Source organism: Podarcis liolepis, assembly GCF_965112155.1.
Source record: "Podarcis liolepis genome assembly, chromosome: 8".
In the NCBI taxonomy this organism is placed as follows: domain Eukaryota; kingdom Metazoa; phylum Chordata; class Lepidosauria; order Squamata; family Lacertidae; genus Podarcis; species Podarcis liolepis.
This window is the reverse complement of record NC_139560.1, coordinates 50,469,490-50,482,399: the sequence shown is the minus strand read 5'-3', so window position 1 is coordinate 50,482,399 and position 12,910 is coordinate 50,469,490. Positions and strand designations below refer to the sequence as shown.

Sequence of the window (12,910 nt, the reverse complement as noted above, 5' to 3'; positions counted from 1 at the left end):
ACAATGACTTTCCCACTGCATTCGCAAATAATGGGGTTTTCTGTGTCATTTTTTCATTTTTTCTCTAGGTGGCAGCAAGAGGCCAGATATGTCTGATCTAAGGACGATGCTGAATATGGTCCCTGCACACAAGGTCTGCACTTTTTACCTGGTTATAGCCTAGCTGTCCTTTGGGACACAGAAAAGAGAACAGGGCAGACCAATGTATTTCTTAATGACACCAAATACTTCTTCTAGAGCATAAGCAATGCCACAGTGCATACTACACTAGAAAGAGAAAGGCAAGTACATGCAGGATTCCATTAAAAGCCACACATGACAAATTCAAAGAGAGAGAAAATAGCCTTTAAAAAAAGCAAACCAACAAATAAAATAGTAACTAATGCAAGAAACACACTTTTTTTGGGGGGGGGGGTGCCAACCAGTGGGGAAATGTCCTGACAGTTCAAAATAAGCAGAAAAACAACTAAGTTAGGACCACTAAGTTTTACAACTTTTTGCATACTCAAATCTTCCTCACTTCTTTTTACTGAGCAGACACAGGACAAATATTTGCTATACAGCATAAAGTAAGTAAGAAAGATGATCAGAAACGTCTATGAAACTGCCCAGGGTTACCATGACAAATCAGGCTTTCCGGACTGTGCTACATCCATAAAGAAACACTTAGCCTGTATCATGGCACGCTTTAAATCCTGACAGAACTCCCCCCCCATGCATGTTGTCCCCAGCAACTTTAAGCAGGTGCATTTAGATTTTTTATTTCCATTTTATTGATTACTGTATGTATGCAACTGACCAATTTGATTGCTTGATTAGATACAATAATTCAGCTTCAGAAACAAATCCTTGAAAAGATACTAAGCCCTGCACAGGGTCTTCCAGTTTACAAAAGCTTTCCCTGTTAGGAAGAGATGCTGACTTGCCACAAGCAACTAGGCTTGTGGCTGAAGTTGTAGCAGCAGTAGCAAAGAATAATACTTTTCCAACTCCCTTTGGATTTAGAGGCCCCCCCCCTATGTCACTGGAGCTTCAGAGAACGCCCTTCCTGTCCTGCTCCCAGCAGTCAAGGAAACTTCCAAAGGGAAATGTTACTGCACAATTATTGTGAAGTTCTAGTTCTGTAAAAACCTAGGAAACATTTTTATGAAACCATTTGGGGGGAAGAATATTATGGAAAGAATGTATTTTGGCAATACACAAACAGCAAGACACCTGCTAGTTCTCTTAAATGACACAATATATGTCACTATACAATGGCTTACAGCAAGAGTATGCAGCGTGGAACAAAAGATGCATGTTTCTTCTTGCCTGTTGGGCAATCCCATCATCATCATTATCCCCCCCCCTTGAAGTCTCAGGGCAGGTTACAGTTAAAACACAATATTAAAAACAGTGCAAAACAACATATAATCACAGAAAAAGCTGAGCCCTCAAAAATATACATCTCAAGTGTGAAAAGCAAAGTAAAGAGGTGAGTCTTCAGCATTTGCTGAAAGCTGTATAATGACGGTGTCAGGCAAATCTCTGCAAGGAGGGAATTCTACAACTTTGGGGCCACCACAGAGCATGCCCTTTCCAGGGGCACCCCCCCCCATTGAGCTTGAGAGGGCATGGGAGCTACCTCTCAGATACTAAGATCAGCAGACAGGGTTCTAATGCCACAGCAACAGAAACTTCTGCAAGCAGGAAGCCTTGGCACATATGGCTGAATGTGCAAAGACTTCCTTCCTAAAAAAAAACAGTCATCAGGGAGCAAGGCTAGAAACAGCACCTGAAGATACAAAGGACAGGATTCAAACAAAATGAATTTATCTCTGGGTTAGTTTTTTGCCAAGGAGATAAATATATAAGCAAGAAAAGGTACTGACCCAGTTATACCATTTCACCTATTTTGTTTTAGCAGTAGGCATTAGTTCACTGTATAGAGCATGCAGAAGATCCCAGGTATCAGAGCTTGGGGGAAAACCTCCACCTAAGAGCTGCTGCCAGCAAAAGTAGACAATGCTAAGCTAGATGGATGAATAGTCTGACTTCATAGGAGGCATGGTTTCCATGTTCATATAGTGATTCTGTTCAAAACTGCTCAAGGGGCATGTTTCTCTCTGCCACCCCTAGACAGTGGGGCATCTTGAAATTGTACAAGGAAGAGCTGCAGTTACTAGAGGCAGAACTGGTGGAGCAGTTTGAAGTAGCAGAAGAAAAAAAGAACAAATCTTGCATTTTTCTAAGGAATATTAAACATAGAATCAGAAAGGGAATATTCAGAATTTGGAGGTAGGGGGAGGAGGGAAAGAAAAGGCTGCCTAGCCCTAACCGTACAACTACACTAGAGCTAACCAGAAAGACTTTTGCTAAATTCACTCAACTCTTCCAAGAAAAAAATGACTGTTTTCTTTCATATATGTCATATTTTTAAATCTTGCTCCCCCTCACCCAAGACTCTAAGGCTTCTTCTGTTAAGGGAAGCTGCAGCGGCTTTCAGGCATTATTAGTCAGCAAACATTCTAAATCCGGAATCAGGATATGCACACACATAATTACTTTCCCCACAATCAACTACCCAGTCATTATCACCAATTAAAAAGAAATAAGGCCTTCAAAATTCTTTAAATAAAATAAAAAGATTGACAATTTAATAGAATTTTAAAGGGTTGTTTGTTTTTTGCTGTTGTTTTTAAACACGATTTTACGATACATCTCTGCAACTGCTTTTTCCAATTCCATCATCTTAATCAGACAACATAAAGGCCTAGTCACTGGAGGCTTCCGGTTCACGGTGGTTGTTCAAGATCTAAGCAGAGAGGCAGATAATATCTAATTCGTTGGTTACTTGATACCTCTCAGTCACTAAGGATGGCCACAGTTAAAACTTCCTTTTAGACTCTGAATACAACCAGTGAAAGAAATGCCAGACTGAGAGCCCAGATCACACCTGATTACTTCAACCCAACCTGATTACAGTGGTACCTCAGGTTACATACGCTTCAGGTTACAGACTCCGCTAACCCAGAAATATTACCTCGGGTTAAGAACTTTGCTTCAGGATGAGAACAGAAATCATGCTCCGGCGGCACAGCGGCAGCAGGAGGCCCCATTAGCTAAAGTGGTGCTTCAGGTTAAGAACAGTTTCCGGTTAAGAACACACCTCCGGAACGAATTAAGTACTTAACCTGAGGTACCACTGTACTACAACCCAAATGTCTACTACAGAGAACAGCTGCACACTTCATGCAGCAATACATTTGCTACAAAAACACTGGCGCTTCCTGGAAACACATTAAGGGTGTGGAACATACATGTGCACTATCATGCCAATAAGTGCACATCTGGATAGCCCAGTCTAACCAGGACTTCTAGGCATGATTACGGGTACTTAACATTACACACTCATTCATACTTTCTTTTCCTGTAGGTGTATTCTCGTCAGTTCTTTAGCCCTCATATGACCTTGTTAATTAAGAAAAGTTGCATTTATTACAGTTGCATGTGTTTTTTTGCATAGCAATAATGCCAGGGGTAGAAAACAACCACCCAAGAAGAAATTGAAGGTTTCTCTCCCCGCCCCCCAAACATACATACATACATACATAGTGTAGTGGCCATGGAATTTGCATTGCTGTTCTGAAGCCCAATTCACGCTGGCCAGACTTGAGTCAACAACTTCTTTCATTCAGCTGGCAGAGGTTCCCTTATTTGTAGAGAACAGGTCATACAACTCATTTGCCACGAGGCAAGGCTGCCAGTTTGGCATGCAGAAAGACAGACCTCCAAAAACCTGAGCATCCTTTAAAAAATAGCCTTAGTTTAGTAAGATTGTGGATAAGTGCCCCAGGATTGCTAAACATGACTAAGATTAAAAACAAAAAAAGTACTTGGAAATATTAACAATGGGGGAGCACCAGTCATACCTTCCTCTGCGAATGGCCTCAACCATTTGAAGAGTCATGGGTAGTGCTGGATCAGAAAGACTCAGATCCAAATCCCTAGTTAGTCATGGAGCTCCCTAAGTGGCCGTAAATTCTTTCTCTCCCTAATCTACCTTGTGAGGATATAAGGAAAAGCCCAATGAATGACCCTCGATGGCAGTGGAGATGGATGAGCTACAAAAATGTGATACAAAAGGGCGGGCCTTCACACTTCTTGAATGAAACAAAGGCAAGCACAGCCTTTAGATACATATGCAGAAGCATTTTAAAACTCTGCTAACTTTTCTGTAGTAAATCAGTAAGCACAGAATTTATTAGAGATAGGATACAGAGGCCCTTTTACCAGCTTCCCATGATTTGGTGGCCTGGATAGGTCGGCCATGCCAGGGTGATTCATCCTCTAGTAACTCTTGGTTGGATTAATATGTGTTATATGTGGAACCACCCCAGTCAACCACCCGGAAGTTTCGGTTAGTGTAGAATTTGGCCATCAGAATTCTTACGGTTACAACCACAGCACTCATATCTTCTGAAAGTTCAGTGGTACCTCTGGTTGCGAACGGGATCCGTTCTGGAGCCCTGTTTGCAACATGAGCAGAATGCAACCCATGTCTGTGCATGCGCAGGTCGCGATCCGTCATTTCTGCGCATGCACGTGACGTCATTTTGAGCATCTGCGCAAGCGGCAAAACCTGGAAGTAACCCTTTCCGGTACTTCTGGGTCGCCGCGGGACGCAACCTGAAAAGATTTAACCTGAAGCAAACGTAACAAGAGGTATGACTGTATTACAAAGACTAGCATATTCTCTAGAGCACAATTTAAGGTGCTGGTTCTTATACTTTGGGATCCAGATATCTGAGGAAGTACCTGTTCCCATTCCAGCGTGCCTACTATCAATGTTTCTTCACATATGTTATATGTATTTGATGTATAAATGGTTCTCACACTTTTCTATATTGCCCTGGAATGTTCTCATGCAAGGCGGTTAAGAAATATCTGAACACAATTTCCTTTTTTTTTTTTTGTCTTTTTCCTGGTGACCAGTTGTTTGCCTGTAAACTCCAGGTGGCCCTGCCAAGTGAAGTGTGACTGGTGGCTACAAGAGAGAAAGACTTTTGTTGCTGGGATCCTATATGTGAATGTTCTTCCTAGATGGGCTTGCTTGGTTTCCAATAGTTTAGCAATACTGGAGGCTGCCCAGAGAATGTCATTATTGAGCAGCATATTAATATGGCAAATAAATAAAAGGTCTGCCACAAAACATATATTAAACCAATATGGGTAGCATGGAAGTTTCAACTCACCGGTTGTAAAGATTCTTCTTGCCTCCTGCTTTGGCTCTGCCGACTGATGAATGACCGTGTTGACACTTTATAATGGTTCAACAAGCAGATGATCACCACTATCATAACAGTTATAACCACGATTATGATGATGATCTGAACAAACTCTAGTTCAGCTGTGGAGAAAGAAAGAGAAAAAGTGTCACTCTAGGGTAGATAAGGAGTGTTAAAAAAAGAGGAGGGTGAAACTGCAAGCTGATACCCAAAATAATCTATTTGTTGATGCATGTATATTGCTCAATAAAGTTTTTACTGCAGCAAAAAAACTGATCCCAACACACTATTTCAGGGTTGAAATAGCTTTGTTTTTCCTCTCTGGAAAACAAATTTCAGAATAACAAAATCTGCAAACTGGAAAGGCTAAATAATTATGCCTTTTCCCTATCTGAGGATTCCCTCTTCCCTCAATGTCTAAAAAAAAGATTCTCTTCTGATTTTCATCAGTGACACAGCACAGCAAAAAAATTCAATATAAATCATCCCCGCCACCGCCTTAGACATCATTTTTAAGCCTCAAAGTTAATTGATGAAGGAGAGCTCTAAATAAAAAAATGCAACAAATCAAGTTGAGATGCTTTTTAAAAAAACTTCTTGGATCATCTAGAATTACAAATCTTCTTGCACTTTCAGTATGTCATGTTGGGAAGTACACAGTGAACCGACTGCAAGGTAAGCTAATATCCTGGGTAAAAACATCCTTCAAGAAAAAGAAGTGTTTAAGTAACAACATCCTTCCTATTATTGCAATCAATTCAAGTAACTCGTCATCCAGGAGAATAGGAAGAAACCGGCACAAAATTGATAAATGATGCACTGTGCTGTCCTGCCATCCTGCTACATAAAGCTTTCTATAGAAGTTTCACATATAGACCAAAGACAGGTACAAGAAGGTATTCACAGTAGGGAAGGGATCCCTATCCGACTGCAGGTTTGACATGTGTCCAGAGTCTATTTTCATTAAGCTTGCAGAGAAAGAATGATAAAATCCTACAGTGGTGCAAAGTCTACCCACTTTTGGCTCTGGCCCTAAATTAACTTGTCCTGGCCAAAAACCCTTTGTAGAGAAATGGTTTTCCATTCCTACATACAGGTGGTGACCATTTTGTGCAAGGGTTCCATTCCTGGCCCTTACGCACATCGGTGGAGCAAGCAAAAACCTGTTCCACCCCGTTACGCCTTCTTTTGGGTCCAAAAGGCCCCAAGCATCAGTGGTCATGCATCAATTGGTTGAGCACAAAATGGTCCCCATCTGTACATAACACACTGATTTCTCCAACCTTAATGATGAGCAACATAATAACTTAACGGTCCTTTAAGAATTCAGAAGTTACAAGCACAGGAAGCTCCAGAATTATAAGGACTGCTGTGCCACTGCCCACTTACCAGAATACTGAAATAAGTAATCGTTTATCTGTATCTAGTCTCCCATTAATATTACCACCACCACCATCACCACCACCACAGTAACAGTTCAATAAATGAAAAATGTAAGGGGAAGCTTAAATAACCAGAAGAATTCCTTTGAAGAAGAAGAAAACCCTGAATATGTAAAGCTTTCATTAAAGAAAAAAGGAACAAGGACTGACTTTCCTTGGCTCATACGGGATTGATTTTGTGTGTGTGTGTGTGTGTGTGTGTGTGCACGCGCGCAGTGCAACCATGGTGATGAGAGATTAACCTAGAAAGTCACTGTAGTTTTACAAAGTCGCAATGCCCATAAAATGTCTTAAAGATTAAAGAAAACGCCCCAGGGTATTACAAATGTTTTCCTTTTGGAAGACATGATAATTGCTTTACACGCCTCAGATTCAATTAATGCATCAATTAAAATTATGGCACTTTGGGACAAACTTGTCACATCATTAATCTTGAAGGTTCACACCTTTAGCCATTCAAATTAACAGGAAAAACACATCAATGACAGAATAATGTACTTGTTTGTACGTGCAAGAATGAAAAGGTTTTCCTTCCATTCAGTTTCCTGTTTACAGCAAATACAAATCAAACTTCAAATATGCATGGCAAAGTGCAATGCTGGACTAAGACCTGGGAGACCAGGGTTCGAATCCCTATTCAGCCATGAAGCTCACTGGTGCCCTTGGGCCAATCACAGTTTCTCAGCCTAACCTTCCTCACAGGGTTGTTGTGAGGATAAAATGAGGAGGGGGGAACCATATACACCACTTGAGCTCCTTGCAGGAATGGTGGGATATTAATGAAATTAATAATATTTACAATTCACATCTTGAACAGCCCATGCATATATAAGATTACGTCATATTTCAGCTAAAGCATGCCTTTGGTTATTTTCATTGGCTATACAGTCATACCTCTAGTTGTGTTAGGTTCATGTTGCGGATTTTCGGGTTGCGAGCGCGGCAAACCCGGAAATGTATACTTCCAGGTTTCACTGTGCGCGCACATATAAAACTGTTCTGTGTGCTTCGCGCATGCGGAGTGCTCTGTGCACTTTGCACACACACAGAAGCGCTCTGTTGTGTCACACACACACAGAAGCGGCACTCTACTTACTGAATTTTCGGGGTGCAAATGGTACCCCGGAATGGATCACGTCCATAAGTAGAGGTACCACTGTACTGGCACAGCAATGGCAAAACAAAGCCAGAAATGTATTTTAAAAGTATGTATTAGCTAACATTTTAATGATCCAGAATCTTTCACGCATATGGAATTATGTAATCCACAAGCATAATGGTTGACACTTGGGCATCTTTAGCATGACGGAAATTCAAAGAAAAGGCAAGATTATAATTCAGCCATTTCTAAAGCTAAGTGCACAAAAAGATGATCACGATTCCTATTCTTAAAGCTTTGGCTTGGCAGAAGGTGGAAAGTATAGTTGTTATTTTTTTCTCCCTCCAAACTATTCCTTTTCCAATCATTGGGAGAGGGTTTTAAGATTAACAATCAAGATTTTGAAATAATCAAGATGTCTCACCTCCACAAGAATACAGAATGTAGAAAGTGGATTAGTGGAAGAATCTAACAACACCTGCCATACAAGGACATGCGTTCCAAGACCGTGCACAAAATCTTACCATTTTTCTGCATGCCGTGAGAATTATTCACAGTCTAAGGGAGGATTAAAAGGACCTCACTATGCAACTGAAGAAAACAGAAAATTTCCTTTTCTGCTTCCCTAGTTGCTCCCTCATTATGGCTATCAAGAAGGCAAAGTACAAATATTTTTAATTCAACCAGTGAGTTTCCCACTGCTGCTACCTCAAACTTCACATGCATCAGTCAATATGTTAGTTTATACTCAGGTCACTGCTGCAGCTGTTATTGACAACAGGGTACAAAAAAAAATCCTTGATTTCTGTGCCCTGTGTCCTCTTCCAGCATGCCTCCCCGACCTACTAAGAGGGCACAAGGTTTAGGCTTAAAAAGCAGCAGCCTAACTATTTCTCAACCACAGGACCCCAGCAGGCCGATTACTTGAGAGGCCAATAACCCAAGTACTTAATTGGCCCAAAGATATTTTATTACTGTGTCAATTGAGCAGCAGTTGTGAAAGAGCAATGTGCAAAATAAGTAATGTTGATTTAGGCTTTCCTAGAATGCGGTGATGGCTGGAATGACGTTATTTCTGCATCTGCCAAAAGCACAGACTTCTAAATTTAATCAAGGGCCCTGAACATTTTTACAGAAGGCCAGTTCCTCTTTTCCTATGAATGGTTATTTTGAAAACAAAGTCTGAAAATATGCAAGCAAAATCTGATAAACAAGAACATTTTAAGAGGCAAAAATGAGATAAATAAAAGTATGTTAAATACGTGCAGGTGTAGAAAAGGAGAGCAAGACGGACAGAAAAATGCAAGTCTACTCAGAAGTGCGTCCTACTGTGTTCAGTGGGATTTGCTTCCAAGTAAGCATGTATAGCATTGCAGCCCAAGTGAGCCATAATCAGACCCTTTTGATCAACAGGATGTGGGTTTATTTCCAAAGTCACATCTTTAATTGCAGCATAGTTTCACAACTTTAACAGCAGTGTAGCTTCAAAGTCTGGGCTCTCTCCCCACATCCATATCACATCAGATCAGTTGTGTCTGCATTCCAAAACCCAGCACTGGGGATTATTTCCACAAGGTGAAGGAAAACAATTTTTATACAAAGGCTTCATCTTGGCTCACACACTCATTTGCATAGATAATTATAATACACCCCCCTAAGAATTTTTAACTCTTAATGAAAGCAACACATTTTAAGAGTCTTCAGTTTATATAATGGCAAGTGCTAGATCAACAGTACTAGTACACATTTATTGCTATTTACATAGGATTATAAAAATATGCCTGGTAGTATTTATCCTACTTTTGATGTCTCTGGGGTCATATAAAACCAGCATGAAAAGGCAAAATTAAAAGCACAAGCCTCCAACCTTTGTACATATAATAGTCACACATGTGAAACACTTCTATCATTATAAAGTGGAAACCAAAATAAGAGGCATATCCCCCACTCTTCAGTAGCTAATGCTGACTTGTGCCACAGTCTTGTACACCTCAGTCTACCTCACCAGCCCAGTTCTATACAGATATGATTGATCTCCACCTGCAAGCATATATTTAAAACAAAAACATTTCAATTGCCCTGACCACGACTATCATCTATACATACATACTTGAACTAAATGGAACTTCTATCTGAGCTAGACATGAACTGGATTGGCTGTAAATTAACCGGTTTTTTTTGGGGGGGGGGGGGGCTTTCTATGTTAGGTTCTTGAGTATGGATAGTCTTAAAATCTCCCAGAGAGATATAGTAACAACAGCAAAAATACTAGACCCATTACACACAGTATGCTAGAGAAAGTAAAACAGAAAGCGGGTAAGCAGGAAGGTGATTAAGGGTTTAAGGCGAAGAGAAAGAAAAATAACTTGGAGACAAAATTAAACTAAGAGCTTGGCGGGGAGAGGGGAGTCTAGAATACCTCCTTCCAAAACCAGGTCTTTCAACTGAGCATCCTTCAGTGTTGTACTGTTAAGCTGGTCAGTGGACATAATCGTGTCCTCCTCCGCTGGGAAAGGAGCGCGTCGGGCATCGCCTTGGGCTCCCTGCAGCAGCCAGGCAGCGTCGTCGCGAGTCTCCCGGTCGCCCAGGCGGGTGGGGGGGGGTTGGGCTGGCCGCGTCTCTCCCTCGGCAGGCAGGCGAAAGCGGCCGGCGCTCCTAGGCACAACTCCGTCGGGGCGGCTCAGACCGCAAGCGGAGGCGCGCGCCGCCCGACAAGGGCCTGCAGAAGAGCGCAGGAGCGCCGCGAAGCGGAGGACTCTTCTCCGAGGCCTCTCATGCTGCCCGGCCCGAGGCAAAGCCCCTGGAGAGGCTCCTCCGGGCCTCGCTCCACGCCACCGGCTGGGGCACAGAAGCACCCGCAGGGAAAAACACCGAAGGGGGCGACCCTGCGTAAAGGCGCATGGCGCAGCGCGCTCGGGAATTTCTATAGGTTTTTGTTTTATTTTTTAAAAAGTTTAAAAAGGAAGGAAAATCATAGAAAAAGAAAACGTCAATCTATTAATCCCGATTAGATGTCCTAATTCCATATATATATGGAGCTTCATATTGCACATGAAAAAAAATTAATATGGCCTAATTAAAAAGCCTAAGGAGGAAGAAAGGGAGAATGAGGGCGAAGGGTGGGGAGAAAGCCAAGGAAGACGCCGCTCTTACCAACTTCCCGCACCCAACTGCTCCGCCGCCGCGGCTGCTGCGCTCTTTAAACCAAGCCCCATGGACAGTGTGGAGGCTTCTAATTCTTCCGCATTTCTGCTCCAGCGCGACGTGCGTCACTCCGTGCCCAAAACGCGGCCCTCGCCGCCGCGGCCGCCGCTTGACTCAGGAGGCTCCGCTGGGCTCCCTCCCCCGCCCAGCCCAGGCTCCGGCTACTATTGGAAACGGCGCGCACGTGCTCTTTCCAGCTGAGCGCTGCTCGCGGCGGAGGCGGCGGCATCACACACACACACACACACACACACACACGGCGCTGCCAGTGCCGACCCGTGTCACAAGAGCCTCCTTGTCTCGGTTTCCCCGCCAGCCACACCGTACGTTGAGTACATGAAGGTTACAGTATGCCGCCCTCCCGCCTCAGTCCCTACCCTGGTCTATAGGAAACGCCGGTATGGAGATGAGCAGGGCCTGGAGGCTAATCTTCCCTCCGTGTGGTACGCGCACTGCCAACTCTTGACGCAGGCATCTGCCTCCAAGGCTCTGTCAAGTGAAATACTTAGTGGGGCGGCGAGGGAGGGGGGGAGCGTGCCTGTGTGTTATCAACGGGATTAGGCTTAATGGGTCTACACCGCGGTAAAAATCTTCCAGCTGATTCTCATCTAGAAAAGGAGGTGTTTGCATGGATGTGGGTGTTTTAACACATGGCGCTCAGTTTGTAAATTCTGGTCACAATTAAGCTATTTCCACATGTAGCTAAGATTCTTCTCCTTTCCTTTTCCCACATCTCTAATCCAAATGAAAAAGCAACACTGAAAAATTGTGTGCTGACATACATTTTTTCAAATAGCTTTCTTCCACATCCTGTTTTGCAATATGGTGCATTGTACCAGATAAAAGAAAATGGGTTAGAACCATGATAGCCCTGGATTCAAATCGCTGCTCAAACCCAGTAGCTACACAGGAGTTGTGTGATTTATTTGTTTTTTAAGAAGCTGGTGATGTCTACATGGTCTTGAGCTCCTAGCAGAAAGGACAGGATGCAAAGTGATGAGCAAACACTGACAAGTGGAAAATAACAATACAACCCCTGTGTATAGTCACCTCCAGACTTTTAACTATTTTGCAGGAAATAGTTGCATATCAGAATACTTGCATATCATAAATGTAGATGCAATTACATTGGGGATTAAAGTGCTCTGGCAAAAAAATTCCTTTTTTTAAAAAGGACTTTATGCAGTTAAAAAAGTGACAAGGAAATACACTAAAAACTGTGGGCTAATGATAGATGGGATGGTGTATAATCTGCTCACAAACAAATTGGGATAAATGTTCATTGTTATTTAATCTCTGCAAATAAATCAGAACAAATGCTCAATAAATAGTGAACACCATATAATCTTGGCATAAGCTTTGTGCAAGCACATCAGGATGAATGTTCAATGAACAGATAGTCTATAGGTGCCTAACATCTACTCAGAAGAAAGACCCATTAGGTTCAGTGACACTTACTCTCAAGTAAACTGTACTGCTTGCAGCCTGAAAGGCATTCTTAGGGCCTTTCTAAACCTTTTTACTAGCCAAAGCCAGACGATACTCAGAAGCACTGTATGCCAAAACGCCACATTAAGAAGAAACATTTAGGGAGCTGGTGGTAGTGGCTTTTTAGAAATGCCCTTACTTAAGATGGCAAGTTTAAGCTCCGGGTTACTGGTACATGAGTACTTCCATGGTGGAAGCCAAAACCCTTCATGTTTTTAGAGGGTACATTGCTGAAAGAGGGGAAATGCATTACCCAAAAAGGGGGAAATATTTACATGAAATTTGCACACGATAGCCTAATTTCTGCATATACAGGCAACAACTGATTTACATGCATCCAACTGACAAGCAACCACGCACATGTGCATCACGGTAATATGGCCAGAAAAGGGGGTGGAGGGGCTTAGGCA

General features: G+C 42.4%; 1 protein-coding gene and 1 long non-coding RNA gene across 5 annotated transcripts in view; both read right to left on the bottom strand.

Moving 5' to 3' along the window:
- The window catches only part of LDLRAD4 (low density lipoprotein receptor class A domain containing 4), a 176,804-nt gene that overhangs the window by 17,855 nt on the left and 146,039 nt on the right, over positions 1–12,910 (bottom strand). For 2 of the 4 annotated variants that reach the window (XM_083518817.1, XM_083518816.1), the window contains exons 1-2: positions 10,962–11,497; positions 5,235–5,389 (exon numbers count right to left, since the gene is read on the bottom strand). In XM_083518817.1, coding sequence (XP_083374943.1) covers positions 5,235–5,339 — 105 coding nt within the window. In that variant the 5' untranslated portion in view covers positions 5,340–5,389; positions 10,962–11,497. Of the gene's footprint in view, positions 1–5,234; positions 5,390–10,227; positions 11,498–12,910 lie in introns of those variants that run through there. The other 2 variants (XM_083518815.1, XM_083518814.1) reach the window with 2 other exon arrangements.
- On the bottom strand, positions 409–4,813 carry LOC310714052. The gene is made up of 2 exons (XR_014529558.1): positions 3,183–4,813; positions 409–2,954 (listed from the first exon to the last, which is right to left on the bottom strand). It is a non-coding gene; the product is annotated as an uncharacterized lncRNA (long non-coding RNA).